Consider the following 20,208-nt stretch of genomic DNA (forward strand, 5'->3'; position numbering starts at 1 on the left):
TAATATATCTAGACTGGATGTTTTCTAGGAGGCATCAATAGAAATTGATGAGGATCAAAGGGAGCATGCCAAATTTCTTTAGCCTCCTGAGGAATTTGAGGTGATGGTAAGGTGTTATGTACTGTAGTTGAATCTCTGCAGGCTATTAATTATGTTCACTCCTAAGAACTTGAAGTTCTCATCCCTCCCAACCTTGGCACTGTTGTAGACCGGAGCATGTGCACTGCACCCCCTTCCTGAAGTCAATGACCAGATCTTTTGTTCTGCTGACCTTGGAGGGCATGACATCATGTTACTAGGCTCTCCCTCCCTCCCTCCTGTACTTTGCCCCATCGTTATTGCAGATACAGCCCGTTATGGTGGCATCATCTGCAAACTTGTAGATGGAGTTAGAGCAGAATTGGCCACACAATGATGAGTGTCCAGGGAGTAGTGTAGGGGGCTGAGGACACAGCCTTGTGGTGCACCAGTGTTGAGGGTAATTGTAGCAGAGATGTTGTTGGTTACCTTTACTGATTGTGACCTGCTGGTCAGAACGCCAAGAATCCAACTGCAAAGGGGGATACTTAAGTCCTGGGTCTACTAGTTAGGAGATGAGTTTGGTTAAAATTATAGTATTGAAGGCTGAACACACTTCTGGACGACCGATCTTATATCTACAACAGTGACTGTGGGTACAGATGAATTGGAGGCTGTTGGGGTGGTTGGTGATATTCCAATCCCCTCCTGTTCAAAATATGCATGGAATGCATTGTTGCCAGCAATGTTGCTTGACTTAGTCTTGTAGCTCGTATAGCATGCAAGCCCTGCCATAATTGGTGGCTACTCTGGAGCTCAATTTTGGACTGGTATTATCTCTTGGCATTCCTGATAGCCTTACAGAGGTTGTGGCTCCGTTTTTTGTGAGGTTCAGGGTCACCTGATTTCTACCCTGCAGTTCTAGACTTCAGTAGGAAGTAGATCTCCTGGCTCATCCATGGTTTCCGGTTTTGGAGCACCCATATTGTCCTCTTTGCCTCACAGTCCTCAATATAACTGCTTGTAAAAGTCCATGACAATAGTGGCATATTCATTCAGGCTGAGGCTGAGTGTATGTACATGGACCAATTCTACCGACTCAAAGCAGGTACCCTGAAGCAGTAACTTTCTGCACTGGATCATCACATTTCTGTTTCTGTTTGTATGCAGGGTGAAGAAGCACAGCCTGGTGGTCCAATTTATTATCAGGGGATAGTTCAGAATGCATTTTTGATGGTGATGTAGCAATGGCTAAGGGTGTTTGGGCCCCTGGTGATATTATTTTGGTAACACACACTCGAGGTTAGCCTGGTTGAGGTCACTGGCAACGATGGACAAGGCCTCAGATTATCAGGGTCCTGCTTCAAGGATGTTGACCACAGAGTCCACTGACTACAGGCTTCACGTCTGACTGGGTTCGGGAGTAGGCTGCTCTCATGATAGCTGAAGCGACCTCTCATGGTAGGTAATATAGGCAACCCTTCATTGTTAGATATTCCAGCCTGGGTGATCAGGAATTCACCAGCACCATAACTACTGAACACTCCACCTCTAACTTTGCCCAAGGATGCTATACAGTTCATCAGGTGAATTGTGAAGCCCTTGGGTTGTATGGCGCAGTCAGATGAAACATGTAATCCATGCTTCGGTGAGACATCAATCTTTCAGTTCTCTTTGTAGGCCATTCTTACTCTTAGCTCATCAACTTTGCTGTCGGTGACCAGTAGGGTGCTAGGGAGGGACACGAGAACCCATGCTGTTTCATTCTCATCAACAGCCCGGCCTTCTTACCATGCTTCTGAGGTAAGTGGCTGCATTTGGTCAGTCTTGGAACTCCTGGAGTGGAGCCACCTGGACTGGAAGGTAAGTGACTGCTTAACAACAGGCCTGGAATACCCGGAATAGATTTAGCTGGACTGGAAGGTAAGTGATTTCTTCTGGACAAGCCTGGAAAACCTGGAGTGGTTTCATCTGCCTGTAAGGTCAATTTGAATTCCATTAGAAGACCAGTACAGAATATTCCAGATGCAGTCTAAAGAGAACTCCATGGAGTCTTGCACACAAATTCTTTCACAATAAAGGCCAGCATGCCATTTGATTTCTTTGTTACTTGATGAACCCGTATGTTAATTTTCAATTGTTCATTTGTAAGGGAATTCAAACACAAACATGTTTCAATATCAATCCTTTTGAAATATTCTCTTCCTTTCTATTTTCCTTACTAAAATGAAAAAGATTCACATTTTCTACATTATATTCTATCAGCCACCTTGTTGGCCAATCATTTTGCAGATTTATATTGCCCCACAGATATTCAGCATCCTCCCATAGCCAATACTGCCACCTAGCTTTGTGTCATCAATAAACCAGTATTTCCCTTGAATTCCTCCCTCATTCAAATCATTGAGAACTGATCTCCATAGCAACCCACTGATCACAGTTCCCCAGCTTTCCTAATTGTTTATTTTCTCCCTTTAACCAATCGTCAATTCGCACCAATGCACTGGTTCTAATTTTGTTCACTAATTTCTTGCGTAGAATTTACCAAAGGCCTTCTGGGAGTCTAAATACATCAAATCAAGTAAAAATCAAGTTTATTGTCTTAAGTTTCTGTGATTTGTAGGAATGTTGCACCAGAAAAACTGGGGACCACTCAGGATTCATTGTAGTCATTTCTTCACCTGCAATACTTTGCCACTGTCTACAGATTCCAGATAATGGATTGGCTTTTGTAGCAGTAAAGAAAATGGATTTCTCAGAAACAGTATAACACCAGTCTGCAGTGAGCAATAGTTTGAATCTATGATTGTGTTAGCTCAGGTTGCTATTTCAAGCTTCAGTGCACATAAAATAATCTCACAGGTAAAAGGATAAGAATGTTTACAATAACTAAAACAAGATGTTTGCAGGAAGCTATTGCCTGCTATTGACTGTGATTAACACAAACAACTGTTAAAAAAAAAGACACTGAATCAACAAATGTTCCTTAATGGAGAAATACAAGAAAAATACATTCCATCTGGAATGGAGGAGCAACATTTCATATTCCATTTGGGTAGCCTCCAAACTGACAGCATGAACATCCATTTCTCTAACATCTGGTCATTTCTCCCCTCCTCCACTTTCTCTCTTTTTCCATTCCCCATCCTGACTCCCATCTTACCCTTCATTTCTCATCAACCTGCCTCCCACCTCCCTCTGGTGTCCCTCCTTCTTCCTTTTTTCCATGATTTGCTCTCCTGTCCTATCAGATTACTTCTTCTTCGGCCCTTTGCTTTTTCCACCTATCACCTCCCAGCTTCTCACTTCATCCCTTCCCCCACCTTCCTCCTTTCCCCCTCACCTGGCAGTCTGTATTCCTTCCCCTCCCCCACCTTCCTCCCTTCCCCCTCATCTGGATTCACCTATCACCTGGCAGTCTGTATTCCTTCCCCTCCCCCACCTTCCTCCCTTCCCCCTCACCTGGATTCACCTATCACCTGGCAGTCTGTATTCCTTCTCCTCCACCACCTTCCTCCCTTCCCCCTCACCTGGATTCACCTATCACCTGGCAGTCTGTATTCCTTCCCCTCCCCCACCTTCCTCCCTTCCCCCTCACCTGGATTCACCTATCACCTGGCAGTCTGTATTCCTTCCCCTCCCCCACCTTCCTCCATCCCCCTCACCTGGATTCACCTATCACCTGACAGTCTGTATTCCTTCCCCTCCCCCACCCTCTTCCCCTCCCCCTCACCTGGATTCACCTATCACCTGACAGTCTGTATTCCTTCCCCTCCCCCTCACCTTGATTCACCCATCACCTGGCAGACTGTATTCCTTCCCCTCCCCCACCTTCCTCCCTTCCCCCTCACCTGGATTCACCCATCACCTGGCAGACTGTATTCCTTCCCCTCCCCCACCTTCCTCCCCTCCCCCTCACCTGGATTCACCCATCACCTGGCAGTCTGTATTCCTTCCCCTCCCCCACCTTCCTCCCTTCCCCCTCACCTGGATTCACCTATCACCTGGCAGTCTGTATTCCTTCCCCTCCACCACCTTCCTCCCTTCCCCCTCACCTGGCAGTCTTTATTCCTTCCCCTCCCCCACCTTCCTCCCTTCCCCCTCACCTGGATTCACCTATCACCTGGCAGTCTGTATTCCTTCCCCTCCCCCACCTTCCTCCCTTCCCCCTCACCTGGATTCACCTATCACCTGGCAGTCTGTATTCCTTCCCCTCCCCCATCTTCCTCCCTTCCCCCTCACCTGGATTCACCTATCACCTGGCAGTCTTTATTCCTTCCCCTCCCCCTCACCTGGATTCACCTATCACCTGGCAGTCTGTATTCCTTCCCCTCCCCCACCTTCCTCCCTTCCCCCTCACCTGGATTCACCTATCACCTGGCAGTCTGTATTCCTTCCCCTCCCTCACCTTCCTCCCTTCCCCCTCACCTGGATTCACCTATCACCTGGCAGTCTGTATTCCTTCCCCTCCCTCACCTTCCTCCCTTCCTCCTCACCTGGATTCACCCATCACCTGGCAGTCTGTATTCCTTCCCTCCCCCATCTTCCTCCCTTCCCCCTCACCTGGATTCACCTATCACCTGGCAGTCTTTATTCCTTCCCCTCCCCCATCTTCCTCCCTTCCCCCTCACCTGGATTCACCTATCACCTGGCAGTCTGTATTCTTTCCCCTCCCCCACCTTCCTCCCTTCCCCCTCACCTGGATTCACCTATCACCTGACAGTCTGTATTCCTTCCCCTCCCCCACCTTCCTCCATCCCCCTCACCTGGATTCACCTATCACCTGACAGTTTGTATTCCTCCCCCTCACCTGGATTCACCTATCACCTGACAGTCTGTATTCCTTCCCCTCCCCCACCTTCCTCCCTTCCCCCTCACCTGGATTCACCTATCACCTGGCAGTCTGTATTCCATCCCCTCCTCCACCTTCCTCCCTTCCCCCTCAACTGGATTCACCTATCACCTGGCAGTCTGTATTCTTTCCCCTCCCCCACCTTCCTCCCTTCCCCCTCACCTGGATTCACCTATCACCTGGCAGTCTGTATTCCTTCCCCTCCCCCACCTTCCTCCCTTCCCCCTCACCTGGATTCACCTATCACCTGACAGTCTGTATTCCTTCCCCTCCCCCACCTTCCTCCATCCCCCTCACCTGGATTCACCTATCACCTGACAGTCTGTATTCCTCCCCCTCACCTGGATTCACCTATCACCTGACAGTCTGTATTCCTTCCCCTCCCCCACCTTCCTCCCTTCCCCCTCACCTGGATTCACCTATCACCTGGCAGTCTGTATTCTTTCCCCTCCCCCATCTTCCTCCCTTCCCCCTCACCTGGATTCACCTATCACCTGGCAGTCTGTATTCCTTCCCCTCCCCCATCTTCCTCCCTTCCCCCTCACCTGGATTCACCTATCACCTGGCAGTCTGTATTCCTTCCCCTCCCCCACCTTCCTCCCTTCCCCCTCATCTGGATTCACCTATCACCTGATAGTCTGTATTCCTTCCCCTCCCCCACCTTCCTCCCTTCCCCCTCACCTGGATTCACCTATCACCTGGCAGTATGTATTCCTTCCTCTCCCCCACCTTCCTCCCTTCCCCCTCACCTGGATTCACCTATCACCTGGCAGTCTGTATTCCTTCCCCTCCCCCACCTTCTCCCTTCCCCCTCACCTGTATTCACCTATCACCTGACCATCTGTATTCCTTCCCCTCCCCTTCCTTTCCGGTCTTGTTGAAGCCTCAGCCTCAAACATGAATGCTATCTGACCTGCTGAGCTCCTCCACCATTTTGTGCGTCTTACTCTGGATTTCCAGCATCTCTTGCATTAAAAATATTTCTTGACTGTTTTCTGTTTTTGAAATGAAAACTACATTTTCTGAAAATCTGATGGAAATCTGAACACATTTAACACCTATTTTGAGCCATACCTTAGATTAAGTGGGTTAAAGAAAGAAAGAATCTTTCAGCATATTTTGTATTCTGTTCTGCTTCCCTGTGTTGATGACACAATGATATACATTTGAATTGATGTTATAATGCCCCCTAGGGGAAATACATTTTTTGAAATACATTTAGCATTTAAACTTGACATTACTGTACATAGAATTCATTAGAATTAGAAATCTACCAAAAAAAATTTGGAGCTTCACTATATCCTCTCAACCACATAAAAGATGATTTATTTGTTTTATTAAGACATTTTTACATTCTTGTCACATGATGATAGAAATCTCTTTGTGCTCAAACTGAAATTTCAATCTATTGAAAAGAAGGATCTACAGTAGTAATACAACCAGAACTATTAAACCTGTAAATTTCAATTAGGACAGCAGAGATAAGCCTGGAAACTATGGGCCAGTGAGTCTTACATCAGTTGTAGGAAAGTTACTGGGGAAGGTTCCCTGGACAAGATTCACATTCCCTCTGAAAGTCAGGGAGTGAGTGGGAGGGATCAGCATTATTTTTTACAGAGGAGATCATGTCTCACAAATCGGAGGTACCCAAGAAGTTGAATGAAGGTGGGATCTATGTTTTCACTCTGTGGATTTTAGTGTTGCTTTGACAAGGTTCCACGTGGAAGGCTGGTCCAGAAGGTTACTGCACATGATTCTGATCTAATTATCCAGCCAAATTGACACTTTATTTTCCACACACTTGTTTCTCAGCCTCATTGCTGTTCTTTGAGACATTTCAGTAAGTTATAGATTTCCTTTGACATCGTGTCACAATACCTATTTCATTCACTGACCAGGAGCTGGACATATACACCCAGACTTTACTGTCTTGCACATGAGTCCATAAGCCATAGGAGTAAAATTAGGCCATTTGGACTATTGAGTTTGCTCTGCTATTCCATCAAGGCTGATATATTATCCCTCTCAAGCCTATTCTCCTGTCTTCTCCCCGTAACCTTTGACACCCTTACTAATCGGGAACCTGTCAAGCTCCTCTGTAAGTATACCCAATAATTTGCCTTCCACGACCATCTGTGGCAATAAACTGCACAGATTCACCACCGTCTGGCGAAAGAGTCAGCACTGTGAATCCATGACTTGGGGAAGACTTAGCCTTTATGTCTCTCTTGCTATACCCTTTGTTAATATTAATCATTTTCATTGCAAACATTTTAGATATTTCAATTTCCTCTTTAATGTCATGGTATGACATCACATTCCCTCATTCAGTGGTAGAATTTTTCTTTGATTTGTTTACGTAGATGACATATGCATAATTTGGCCTGTCTCCTCTGACAAATATTCTGCATTTAATCACCAGGTTTACTTTATAGCTCAAACATCATATTCCCCATTAAATAGACTGTCATCAAGTTGCTGGTGTGTTAGATTGCTTTGACCACCACAGCTGCCCATGCCTAGAGAACTGTCCATGCACTGCACTGCTGCTGCAAAACATCAAATTTCACATTTATATGCCAACAATAAATCTGATTCCAATTTGGATTCTGACTCTGCCTGCATTCACTACACTCCTAATCTGGATTGTACTATCTCACAATGTCTGTAGTGTAGATAATGAACTACCAAGCCTTGTCTGCACAGCACTATTTCTCCCCCCTGAGTTAACTTGAAATCCTAAAGTGAATCACTTTAAGATAAGCACTCATGCTATCTAAACTACAATCAGTGCTGAAACATCTCAATCCAGCTAATCAGGAGGAGAAATATTTACCTGGAAAGGTTGTGGTTAAAGAAATTTCTGAAGCCCAACATTTGCCCTTGAAACTTGGGTAATGCAAATTTATAATAAACTCATTGTTAAACAGAAATGTGCTTATTGATGAAGAATTATATTATTTCATCAGATAGAAAGAAACAAAAAGAATTTATAACACAAAGGAAAGTTTTAAGAAGTAATTAAGGATCCTTTATGCTGAACATCAGTTCTGGTTGGGTGTTTCTGCAGGTGCAGAATAGCTGCTGATTTCTTGGGTATTGACATCAGTCACTGGGACAGGGTTGTCAAAGCCTTCAAGTGCAGCTTGCTGTTGACTCTGGAGTCCAGTTGTATGTGATGGAGTTGAGTTGTAGATGATAAATCCAACCATAATGAGCACAAAAGCCAGGATATACAGAACTGAAAACTAATGATAACAATTGAAAGGAAAAAGTATTAAGATTTTTTTTACTGCAATTCACTTTAATGTTGAATAATATTCAAATATAGGATAGACATACACCTGATAGGAAAAAGAGGGAAAGTATTAAGGGGTTTATCATATTTGAAAGTAAGAAATCACCAGAGTAGATGAAATATATTCTAGGCTAGGGGTAGCAAACCTTCTTGATGGCATATGCCAAAATTGCCGATAATCTTCTAAGAAACTCTTTTGTGTTCCATGGTAATTTTGAACAGAAATTATCATCGACTAATGAATTATTAACAATAATTGTGCTTTTAATGAGAAAGGATGAATTCTATTATTTATTTACATGTATTCTTTTTTACTATTAATAACAGTATAACAGACAGATTGAAATAAATGAAGCATCCAGAAAACCTATTCAAAAACTACTAATATTAATCTTCTAAAAATACAAAAGAAAGATAGCTTCATTTCTAAATAATATCACTATTGTAACCATTTACTACCTAATTACTGATGTGTACACCAGGTATGAGAGATTTCAAAACATATCATCCAACATCAGGTGTTCTCGCAACTGGCACCAAGCTGGCGTGAGACATTTCCTGTGAAAACATCTCACTGGGCTTGGGTTGTAAAATTCATTATGTATCTTCCATTATGGGTGTGGGGTTTAAAGAATCGAGAAGCAGCATTGCATTCCGTGGTGCCAACAATACTTTTGGCATGTGTCATCTTGGGAATGTGTGCCAAAGTTTCGCTACCCCTGTCAGGCTGTTGATTGAAGCAAGGAGAAAGAAGGCAGCAGCTGTGACTACAATTCACCCAAACTACAGAGGTAGTGCCAGAGCATCACTAAAATTGTCGCTTTGTTTAAAAGGGAAGGAAGGGATAAAAAGTTAGCAAAAAAAATTCATTTAGAAAGGACTGATTATTTAAATTCTATTGTTCTAATGCTGACAGTGGTGTCTAACTTGATCGAAAGGCATCTGATGAGTGCTGCACACAATTCTGGTCACCAAGCACAAGTGGTGCCTTTGCTCTGGAGAGGGTGAGAGGAAAGTTACAAGGATGCTGCCAGGAGTGGAAAACTGTAGCTGTGAGAAAGATTGGATAAATTTGAACAATAAAGGCTGAGGGGAGACAATGAAGATATATCAAATTACGCTCAGTGACCACTTTATTTTGTACTCCTGTACACCTGCTCAATAATGCAAATATCTCATAACCAATCACATGTCATGGTCCAGTCTGTGAAATCCGCATTCCGGTTGACAGTCCAGTCCATGTTCTTTATTCCAGGTTTTGCGGTTTCCCCCAGTTTCTGTTGAGGCAGCTGATTCTCGTTTGGGCTGGCTTCATAAATAGCATCAGGATTCAGCCTCAGGCTGCTGGATTGTTCCTACCCTCTGCCTGAATCTCTTCTCTGCCCCTTCCTCCTGAAGTCTTGCTCTGCAACCAGCATCTGATGCCTAGCCTTGCCTTGCCTTGCCTTGGCTTGCCTCGCCTCATCTGAAGCCTTGCCTTGCCTCGCCTGTAACACTTGCCTTGCCTCGCCTGTAACACTTGCCTTGCCTTGCCTGTAACCCTTGCCTGCACTGCTGTCAAGTTCAACTGCTGGAGCAATATAAGGAACTGTCTATTGTTGTTTTGAACTGTCTCCGTGTCCACACCTTCACTCGGTAGGTCTGGCCATTTGCCGCTACCTAGTGTTGGGATCTGTCTTTGTGTCCTTGCCTTCGCTAGGTAGGTCTGGCCATTTGCTGCTACCTAGTGTTGGGAACTGTCTGTGTCCACACCTTCACTAGGTAGGTCCAGCTGTCTGCCATTACCTTGTGTTAGAAACCGTCTTGTTGTATTCTGCATTCCGTGTAATGAGTCCCGGCCCTATGTCCTGTTTCCAAGGAGGGGTCCCGGCTCTGTGTTCCATGTTCCTGCCTCTCCCTCGACCAGGGCTCTGCATTCCTGCCTCTCCCTCGACCAGGGCTCTGCATTCCTGCCTCTCCCTCGACCAGGGCTCTGCATTCCTGCCTCTCCCTCGAACAGGGCTCTGCCTTCCTGTCTCTCCCTCGGCCGGGGCTTTGCGTTCCTGTCTCTCCCTCGGCCGGGGCTCTGCCTTCCTATCTGTCCCTCGGCCAGGGCTCTGCGTTCCTGTCTCTCCCTCGACCAGGGCTCTGTGTTCCTGCCCGTCTCTTGGCCAAGGCTCTGCGTTCCTCGCTCTCCCTCGGCCGAGGCTCTGCATTCCTGTCTCTCTCCCTCGGCCAGGGCTCTGCGTTCCCCTCTCTCCCTCGGCCAGGGCTCTGCGTTCCCCTCTCTCCCTCGGCCAGGGCTCTGCGTTCCCGTCTCTCCCTCGGCCGAGGCTCTGCGTTCCCGTCTCTCCCTCGACCAGGGCTCTGCGTTCCTGTCTCTCCCTCGACAAAGTAAAGGCTTCAGGGTCTCGTCCAGTCCTAGCCTCATCCAAGAACCTTGTCCTGTCCTAGCCACAGCTTTGTGTTCTCGTCTTGTCCATGTGCCTCGCCCAGCCCAGGTGTACTTTGCCCAGTCCGGTGCTGGAGATTCCTCATCCTGGGCTGGAGTTCCCTCGTCCCGTCCTGGAGTCTCTTGATCCGTCCTGTTGCCACGCCACATCCTGTAGCCTTGTCATGTCCTCACCTAGTTCTGGGGTCCGAGCCTGAGTCAAGACCCAGGTTTTGGGTCCTTGTCCAGTCTCTGGCTCGTAGTCCAAGCCCAGGCTCCTAGTTCCCAGTTCCATGTCCTGGTTCTGCTATCCTACTCGAGTCCTAGCCCAGGCCCTGTACCTTTGTCTTGTCCAGGACCTGTGTCATGTCCAGCGCCCTTTCTTCCCCACCTCCCTTGCATGCTTAACTCTAGTCCTAGTCCTGTTCCTAGTACGTCAGTGTCTGTGTCTTGCATTTGGGTCCGCTCCCAGCGCCCACCCCCTTATGACATCACATGACAGCAACTCAATGTATAAAAGCATGCAGACATGATCAATAGGTTCAGCTGTTGTTCAGACCAAATATCAGAATGGGGAAGAAATTTGACTTTGCCATGGAATGATTGTTGGTGCCAGATTGGGTGGTTTGAGTATCTCAAAAACTGCTGATCTCCTGGGATTTTCATGCACAATAGTCTCTAGATTTTACAGAAAATAGTTCAAAGAACAAGACGAAAAGAAAATCCAGTGAGTGGCAATTCTGTGGGTGAAAAAGCCTTATTAATGAGAGAGGTCAGAGCAGAATGCTCAGACTGGTTCAAGCTGACAGGAAGGCAACAGTAACTCAAGTAACCACATGTTACAAAACTGGTGTGCAGAAGAGCATCTCTGAACATACAACATGTTGAACCTTGAAATAGATGGCCTACAGAACCAGTAGACCATGAACATACACTCAGTGGCACTAGGAAGTACTGTACCAAATAGAGTGTATGTGTGCATGGAATTTGCAGAAAACACTAATTTCCCTAAGCACAGGGATACATGGATTTAAGTAAAATAGTAGAAAGATCAGAGAGAAGATGAGGACGAGAGGAACCAAACTCATGGCCTGAAAGAATGATAGGAATAGAAAATCCCATCACAGTTTAGAAATGCCAAATGTTTTTTTGAAAAACAGTGGTCTGCAGGGCAATGAACCTGTGCTGAGAGATGGCATGTGATACATGGGCCAGCCAGACCCAGTGCCTGAAATGGCCTCCTTCTGCATCATACATTTTCCATGATACTTTGACTTAAGTTCCACAAAAATCTGAAACCACCCATTTTTCAACTTAGTGTCATAAGGGGGTGGCTGGGAACGGACCCAAGTGCAAGACACAGACACTGAAGTAATAGGGACAGGACTAGGATACAGGGTGAGGGCTAGGACATGATACCAAAAACCGGGAACCCGGAACAGGACTGGACAAGAGAGCTAAGAGCCAGGGCTTGGACTCCGAGCCAGAGACTGGACAAGGACCCAGAACCTGGGTCTTGCCTCTGGCTCAGACCCCAGAACTAGGCAAGGACATGACGGCTGGCAGGTAGGACAAGGCCGGAGTCTTCAGGCTTGAGGCTGGAGACTTGAGGCGAGACTTGAGACCAGAGACTTGAGGCGAGGCCGGAGACCAGAGACTTGAGACTAGAGACTTGAGGGTAGGGGTCTTGAAGCTTGGCTTGGGGCGAGGCTCGAGGCTTGGGGTCTTGAAGCTCCTCCTGGGCAGGGCAGGGCGCGGTACTCCACCCGATGGAGGCAAGGGACAGAACCAACTGCAGGGTAACGGCAAGACAGCCTGACTTACCCGGCAGAGGCAAGGGACAGGAAGGGAGCTAGGTACAGGGTGGCTCCAGGACAAGACTGCAGGCGAGATGAGGCGAGAGTTACCAGCAAGACAAGGCAAGGCTTCAGGCAATGCAAGGTGAGACAAGAACTTCAGGCAAGGCGAGAGTTACTGGAAAGACAAGGCAGGGCTTCAGGCAAGGAAACAGAAGGCGGGGAAGGGATACAAGGAGTAAGGACAAGAAAAATCCAGCAGCCTCGCCCTGGTCTCTGGAGGTACTTATGCAGCCAGCCCCAACAAGAATCAGCTGCCTAAATTTGTGCTCAACAGGAACAGAAACAGGGTAGACAGGAAAACCTGGAGCAAGGGTCGATGGACCGGACCGTGAATGCGGACTTCACAGACTGGACCGTGCCACTTAGTGGCATGAAAATTAAGACTTCCTCACTAAAATCCAAGACTTGCATGAAATGAGATTTTTCTCCAAATAATATTCCAATCCAAATTCTTAAATCTAGAAATTATTTTGTTTTGGAATACCAACTATTTCTCAGCATGCAACAACTTTATACTTAATATAGATAAAGAAGAGTGATGGCTGAGGGTTTAGCTATTGTGACTAATGTGCAAAGCTACCCTCCCACACATGGATACACTTAGTAGTTGCAGATTGTGGAATTACCCTTTAATTATAATCTTAACAAAAAAATGCAGAGTTCAAAAGAGAATCTTAATACAAAAACTACTTATATGGGTGGACTGGTTAATATTATAGCAGTCTGTTAAGCTGCAGAGGAGGTTGCTAATCACAGTTGTGGCTTGATTTTTTTCTTTGGTGTTTCCATAGCTACCTTCTATACATTGCCACCAAGAGACATTAACCTTTGTACCATTGTTTAATTATCTATCCAAGAAAATAGTCTGAAAGCTGTTATTAGAGATTTAAAAGGGCATTAGTCTGCAACATTGTTCTTAGCTTTGTGAAATTGTCAAAACTTAACACCTTTATGATCATTTAATACAAAAACTATTGCTGAATCAAATCAGATAAATTTCAAGAGTACCCTGGGTACTCTTAAGATATTTATCCTAACTAAAACTAACTAGCATCTTGTAAAGGGAAGGTAGTTTGGAGAACTTTCTGGAACTCTTCGCAGAACCCAGGTCAGAATGGGTGCCCAGATTTCTCAAAGGCACTGTAGACAAGATAGAAACTTCTTCCCACAGGAAGCTGGGAACCTGTTATTGAGATAATGAAAAGCAACACCCATAGAAGTCAACACCAGGCTTGTATCTTCAAAGACAAGAATAGAATACCATTCGGAGTTTAGTGAGCTCATCATGATAAACTAGGTTAGTAAATACATTTAGTACTTTCTCTGATCATCTACATCAGTATAGTATTTCATGCAGCACACAGTTATCAACTACTTATTGACAATCTCTATCAGTTTCTGTCCAGTATTCTTGTGTATCTGCACAAACTCACACTTCATTTTTCAAAGACTCTGTGTCATGTCTCACAGCTTGCAGACTTTCATCTCTTCAAATATAACTCTTCCTCATAAAATAAACTGACAGACGTGGTGTCTTCTAAACAGCAAACAACTTTGTGGGCCAACTGGTCTGTTCCTGTTCTATGTTCGATGTTCTGTACCATATCACACCCCTAGTGGGGAAAGGGTAGGCCATAAATGGAGCTGTTACAACTCTGGCGTGTTAGCAGCTTTGACAGCACAGAAGATGACAATACCTTCAAATGTAATCCTCCACCCATTTCAGGCAATGTTGTGATGACCAAGTCTTCAATGCATAGCAAAAGAGCAGAGATGGGGATACGCCACCACTTAAGGTATTCACTGCAACTACCAGTTCATGGCCTGGACACAGTTACAGCCAGCACAGGGGAGAGAATAGAAAATATAGCAATCCTCCAGAGAAATAAAGCTATATATGAGAATTGAGTGTGGTCTTAAATTCAGCATAGCACAAGATACCTCGCCCACAAACTCATGAATGTGCAACCACAAATGTACAAATCAGGAGCAGGAGTTGGCAATTCAGGCTCTCGTCTGCTTTGTCCTTTATGAAGATTGTGGCTGATTTGACTGTAACTTCAACTCTGCATTCCCACTTATATAATTTTTCATCCCCTTATATAAGAATCTTCCAATTGCTGCCTTAAAATTATTCAAAGGAGAGTTCCAAAGACTCATGATTCCCTTTTAGAAAATGTTGCTTTATTTCTATCTTAAACGGAAAACCCTTTATTCTTAAACAGTAACCTTTATTCTCTATTCTCCCACAGATGAAACACTCTTTTCACATCCACCCTGTCAAAATCTCTTAGGATAGTATATGTTTCAATCAATAGATTAAACACAACTGTTGAGATTGAATATTTCTTCCTGCTACACCAACATTTTTCTGTAAAACAAAGGGGAAACCTGTACTGTATTTAATATTTCAATAATATTTGAGTAATTTTGAAAATATTTTGTTTGATTAGGCATTCTTTGTATGTTTACATAATTCATTATGGGTTATATGATAGAAGTACGTGAATGGCGTATGTCATCACACCATCACGTCATATGTGAGTGCCTCACGAAAGAAAAACTAACTACACAAGTATTCCTGGCTCCCATCTTTATCTTTTGATTCGTTTCTGGAGTCACCAAACATAACAGTGGTGATGAGGAGGTTTTAAAATGAATTTGAGATGACTACCTACCTATTCAAGCACAGCAGATTTTTTCTTCAGAAGGCAGAAGGGGGAAGAAACGATAAAATTTTTAAAAAGTACAGCACGTGTCTCTTTGGAAGAGGAGAGAGACGTTCGAGTTTTTTAAAAAAGGTAGAAAAGGACGAAGTTCATGGGTTCATAAACAGTGAGTACCAGGTGATAATAACAATAAATATTAAAAAAGCAGAAATGGCTGGCTACATCAGAAAGATAGACACTTACAATTACACAACATAACTGGATTAAGTTTACTAAACAAATTGATTCATATTCTGAAGTAAATGCAGAAGCGAGTGTCAGTGTTACTGAGTACAATAGATGGAAAACTATACAGTTTGCTTAGAAGTTTAATTGTTCCAACCAAAGCAACCAAAATGAGCTTTGCTGTTATCATGAATGTAATGCAGGAACATTTAGAACCAAAACCATTGTTGATTGCAGAACACATTAGGTTTCATAAGTGGATTCAAAAGGAAGGGGATTCCATTTCAGCTTATATGGGTGAATTGACGAAATTGTCTGAGCGTTGTCAGTTCAGTGATGGGCTTAATGATGCACTAAGAGATTGTTTACTTTGTGGAATTTTACAAGAAAGCAGTCAAAAATAGCGCCTAACTGAACTGCAACTCACATTTAAAAGAGCAGTTGAACTCTCAGTATCAACGGAAACAGCAGCCAGAGATGCAATTAAGTTGCAGTCAGGAATGAAAGTAAATGTGAACAAAATTGCAATGTCTAAGTAGAAACTAGCCTGGCCAAACAAATTATGTTACCTTTTGGCAGGAGCTCATACACACTAGACCAAAGTGGGTTTAAAGGTGAAACTTGCAGAAAATGCTACAAAATAGAACACAGAGAAAGAGCACGTCAGGCAGGCAAAAATAAATGGACTGTACAGGGAAGAGAAAAAGGTAAAAAGTCAAGTTGTAGTTTCAAAAAGAGCACTAATCTGCATGCTGTTGAGGAAAAATCTGATCATGATAAGAATGACACAGAACTGAGTAGTTTTGAAATTTAAAATGTGAATACTAACAAGAGACAAGTAATATGGCTTACACCAGAAGTGAACACCAAATTAATTAAAATGGAATTGGACATTGGCTCAACTATTTCAGTTATTCCACAAAATGAGTTTGAGTGGCATTTCAAGGATACTGAACTGAAGCCTGCTGATATACAACAAAGAACTTATACCAGAGAAAAGATAACTCCTGTCAGAATGACATTTGTTACAGTGAAATAAAACAACCAACAAGCCACATTGGGCTTGTATGTGGTAAAAATAGAAGGGCCAGCATTGTGGGACCATAACTGTCTGAGACAACTACAACTTGATTACAGATCCATCCACCATTTGCATGCCACGTCCACTACAAGAGAATCAACTGAAAGCAAATTAAGGGAGGTACTAGATGATGCCACAGCAGTGTTCAAGGACAGCATTGGAAAACTCAAACATATCAAGAGTAACATAATGATAAATGAAAATGCCACAGACAAGTTTTACAAAGCCCGTCCGGTTCTTTATACCATATGGAATAAAGTAGCTGGTAAGCTAGATAGTATGGAGTATGAAGAAATTCTTTTCAAGCTTGAGTGGAGCCCGTGGTCATTGCCAGTGGTCCCAGTAACCAGGAAGGATCTGTCTGTCAGGATCTGTGGTGATTTTAAAGTCACCATCAATCCAGTGTTGAAAGTAGATCAATACTCTCTGCCCTGATATAGGATATCTTTGCAAACCTTTCTGGAGTAAAGTACTTCAGCAAAGTGGACTTAGCTGAGGCCTACCTACAGATGGAGATGGAAGAAGAGTCCAAAGTGTTTCTCATCCTAAGCACTCACAACCAGATTTATCGTTATTATTGGCTTATTTCTGGAGTAACATCTGCACCTGCACTCTGCCAGAAAGCTATGGACCAGATGTTGCAAGGCCGCCCAGGCACTCAGTGTCACCTGGATGACATCATTGTTACCAGTGAGGATGAAAAGGAACATCTCCAACATATCACGACACTGTTAAAAAGATTAGAGGATTATGGACTCAGAGCATGGTGCAACATGTGTGAATTATTTAAATCAAGCATCACTTACTGTGGTCACACCATTGGTGCAAAAGATCTACACAAGTGTGCCGAGAAAATTCAAGCAGCGGTGGATGACCCAAGGTCAAAGGACATGTCATAGTTGTGGCCCTTTAGGATTTGTCATTTACCCTAACAGGTTCCTGTCAAACCTGGCTACTGTGTTCCACCCCTTGAACTCATTACTACAGACTGGGAAGAAAAGGTAATGGACAAAGTAGCTTGAGGTGGCTTTCCAAAAGGTAAAGGAAATGGTGATGTCCGACTCTGTAATCACAGATTATGATCCACATCATCCAAAGCTTGCCTTATGGTAAAGGTGAAGTTATGTCACATGTGATGAGTGATAGAAATAAATGCCCCAAAACTTTTGCATCATGTTTCCTTACAGCTCTAGAGAAAAATTATGCAGAGATTGACAAGGAGACCTTGAGTCTGGTTTGGGTTGTACGATGTTTACCAGTACTTCTGTAGGAGAGAGTTTACCCTCATTACTGATCATCAAGCCCTGGTGTCCATTTTCAATCCACAGAAGGGTGCTCCACAAACAGCAGCAACAGCATGATGCAGAGGTGGGCTCTGGTTCTTGAAGAACACAATTACAAGATCAAATTCAAGAGGACACCTAATCATGGAAATGCTGATGAGATGTCCCATTAATCATTTGCCAGGGCTGCTTGTCTAGAAGTGGAACATTGAACCTATTTGTTTGAAGAGCTGTCATTTTCTCTCAGCTGCTTGTCCTGCATACTCCTTCTGAAATTTTGAACATTTCAGAAGGAGTATGCAGGACAAGCAGCTGAGAGAAAATGACAGCTCTTCAAACAAATAGGTTCAATGTTCCACTTCTAGACAAGCAGCCCTGGCAAAGAACTACAGAGGAGATCAAAGGTGGCTGCTTTGAAAGATTAAGGACAGAACTAGACCGCTTTCCTACACAATGGAGATTGCATCTGATGTCACCTGGTGGCGAGACATTGATCAGTTAAGGAGAATAGAGTTAATTGTTCGAGAAGAAAGATGTTCAGAGCTGTAAGAACCACTTCCTGCACTCCCAGAGTCAGCTGCTACAAGCACCATGGAATAGGCCCCAGAACCTGAGATCGTTTCACAGCCACGAGTCTCACCTGCCAAGCACAGTGAACCCACCCCACCCCCACCCCAACCTTGTCAGGAAAAACGTTATCCCAGAAGAGTAAGAAATCCTCCACAGCGTTTAAATCTTTAGGCCTGAATGGGACAATTTAAAATTTACAATGCTCTGGTTGTCTATATAGTAGTTGTATTATTTAGTATACTGTGTATATAAGATGATTTGAGAGAAATATGTTACATTTGTGAATTGAGATGAATTCTGTACTGAGTTGGAGTTTAGAGCTAAGCAGAGAGTGTGTAATGTATTTAATATTTCAGTAATTGGATAATACCGTAAATATATTATTTGATTAAGCGTTATGGGTTATATGATAGAAGTATGTGAATGGCATACGTCATCACACCACCATGTCATATGGAGTGCCTCACGAAAGCAAAACTAAGTACACAAGTATTCCCGGCTCCCGTCTTTTTCTTTTGATTAGTTTTCGGAGTTACAAAACATGATGGCGGCACGGTAGCGTAGTGGTTAGCACAACATTTTGCAGTACAGGTTACCCAGGTTCAATTCCTGCCGCTGCCTGTAAGGAGTTCATACGTTCTCGCCGTGACCACATGGATTTCCTCCAGGTGCTCTGGTTTCCTCCCACAATCCAAAGATGTAACTGTTGGTCAGTTAATTAGTCATTGTAAATTGGCTAGATTTAAATCAGGGGATTGCTGGGCAGCACAGCTTTGGGGCCCAGGAAGGGCCTACTCCATGCTCAATAAATAAATAACAAGATCCTTTATACTTTAAGTTCTTTGAGGATTGGTTGCAATGACTCTAGAACACTAAAAGAGAATAATTCCTAACTAATCTTGCTTATTAACTTGTACAGAGATTTCCTTGACAAAGGACATTCCACGGGGTTTGAATAAATTTCTACATGCTACCACTAATATAATTGATGTAATTCTTTATTCATTATGATTGTCAGAAGTTGGTGTTTTTTGTCGCATGTAGTGCCAACACACCATAGCAAGTTACTAATACATGTAAATGTACAGTATATGGCAAATGAAGTTAATCCTTGATCATGATATTATGTACTTTCAAAGTAGAAGGCCAGTACAGGCTGGCAGCTCCACCAATACCCACAGCTACTCACCCTTCATCCCTAAGTCAACTTTAACATTTTTGGTAGGAATAGATCTATGAAGGGTGAAATTAAAGACTGGGTGGAACAGTTCAGGGACAATGCATATCCTTGCCTGCTGGCATAGCCAGCATTTCATTCCCTTCATCGTGGTGAAAGAACTAAAATTCTGCAGGTCATCTATGAAGGCATACTTCCCAGAAAATCTTAACTTCACACACCTGATCTACTGTGTCTACTGACATCTTGAAGTCTACCGTGAAAAAGAATTCCAGTGTAATTGCTCTTAATTACATGTAAAGTACATTCAAAGCCCTGTTTTGTTTCTGATACTCCGCAAACCCAATGCCAATAATTATCAAATAATGCTAGTTCATGAACCTACTGAAGTGAACATGCTCTTTAAAGCAAAACAGCAGCAGCAACTCGTATGGAAAAAGATGAACTCATACCCAGTCATACTCTGGAGAATTCCTTTAGAGAAAAATAACGGCTTTTGAAGCTCCAATTGATATCTTATTTGTTACTTAGAACTTTATTGGGAGAAATTACTAAATAAACAAATTTGTAATTGTTTTTTTAAACCAAAAACTTACTTGACATTCTTCTGCAACAAGTTTGTACACAACAAGTAACAGGAGAAAGGAATGTCTGATTGGTTCAATTTCAGTCATTTGCAGGAAGTCCATTTGCAACTTCCAGATATTTTGATTGGACAATACTGAAGATCTCCATTGCATGTGAAGGTATTTTTTTTGTAGCAAGT

The 20,208-nt window shown here is 43.7% G+C and overlaps 1 protein-coding gene across 9 annotated transcripts in view; it reads right to left on the bottom strand.

The window, feature by feature from the left end:
• Positions 1 to 5,931: 5,931 nt before the first annotated feature.
• The window catches only part of LOC134349579 (solute carrier family 35 member F2-like), a 108,370-nt gene continuing 94,093 nt past the window's right edge, over positions 5,932 to 20,208 (bottom strand). For all 9 annotated transcript variants that reach the window (XM_063054117.1, XM_063054114.1, XM_063054115.1 and 6 more), the window contains one exon: positions 5,932 to 8,118. In XM_063054117.1, coding sequence (XP_062910187.1) covers positions 7,915 to 8,118 — 204 coding nt within the window. In that variant the 3' untranslated portion in view covers positions 5,932 to 7,914. The remainder of the gene's footprint in view (positions 8,119 to 20,208) is intronic.

The sequence above is a fragment of the Mobula hypostoma genome, chromosome 7 (genome assembly GCF_963921235.1).
Source record: "Mobula hypostoma chromosome 7, sMobHyp1.1, whole genome shotgun sequence".
Lineage (NCBI taxonomy): Eukaryota > Metazoa > Chordata > Chondrichthyes > Myliobatiformes > Myliobatidae > Mobula > Mobula hypostoma.